The 1,015-nt window shown below is 32.8% G+C and overlaps 1 protein-coding gene across 1 annotated transcript in view; it reads right to left on the bottom strand.

The window, feature by feature from the left end:
• Positions 1-1,015, bottom strand: part of HAUS1 (HAUS augmin-like complex, subunit 1) — a 63,143-nt gene that overhangs the window by 36,242 nt on the left and 25,886 nt on the right. The window contains exon 4 of the mRNA XM_011978085.1: positions 195-329. Within this exon, the coding sequence (XP_011833475.1) occupies positions 195-329 (135 nt within the window). The remainder of the gene's footprint in view (positions 1-194; positions 330-1,015) is intronic.

Genomic DNA, 1,015 nt, shown 5'->3' on the forward strand with positions numbered 1-1,015 from the left:
AAAAAAAAAAAAAAAAGCTGAAAAAGTCATATCCAACGATCTCCAGCTTCACTAATCATTCTACTTAAAAAAGTGTTTTATGGACCCTATTTCCTAATGTTTTTAAAATCACACCTACTGCCAAAACTAAATTTGACAATGTCCTATTACTCCCTTATTTATAAATTGTCACCATTTAGAACTCAATTACTTACTCTTGTAGACATTTTTCTAATACTAATGTTGCAGTTAGATTTTTTTCAAGTTTTTCCAGTTCAATCTTGATTTCTTCACTTTTTGATTTGGTACGAAAGAGATTAGAGGTCAAATCATTCACTGCAGGGATAAAACTAAAAGAAGAATCTGGTCATATACATGGGCTTAATGGGCAATAATTATAATTACTCCTTATTGCTAAAAATGACTTTACTGCTATGTAGATTTTTATATAACCATGCTGTTCATACCTTTATGTGTTTTTTTACACACTGTTCCCATTGCCTGGAATGCCCTTCTTCATCTGGCAAAGTTCCATTTGTTCCTTCAAAACTCAGATGAGCATCACTGTCATCCTGGCATTACTACCTCCTTCTCTGTGCTACCCAGCTGTACCTATACATACTTTTACTGTTACAGCTGTCACACTATGTTATAGTTACATTTCCATCTCCCTTATTTGACTGTAAGCAGAGACTGTTCTTGAAGGCAGTTACTATTGTATTCATCTTGCTTCCCCAGTGTTATACCAGAGCTATAGTAAGAAGGCACAAAACATAATGTGACTTTAAGTTGTATGATAGTATGTAAGTATCAGAAAAAGTTTAAAAAATTCTAAAACACACTGTATTTGTAAAAAAAAAAAAAGGCAAGAAATTATATGATTCATCCTTGCTTCCCCAATGCTTATGCAATTAACATACAACTGGTATTTGTTATCTGCTGAACTTACTTAATTCAAGTCTAGATTTCTGCTGCCATACAGTAGGCATGTTCTTATACCTAAAACACTACTCTTTGAGTTTATATACAAATTGCC

Source organism: Mandrillus leucophaeus, unplaced genomic scaffold (genome assembly GCF_000951045.1).
Source record: "Mandrillus leucophaeus isolate KB7577 unplaced genomic scaffold, Mleu.le_1.0 Scaffold189, whole genome shotgun sequence".
In the NCBI taxonomy this organism is placed as follows: Eukaryota; Metazoa; Chordata; class Mammalia; order Primates; family Cercopithecidae; genus Mandrillus; species Mandrillus leucophaeus.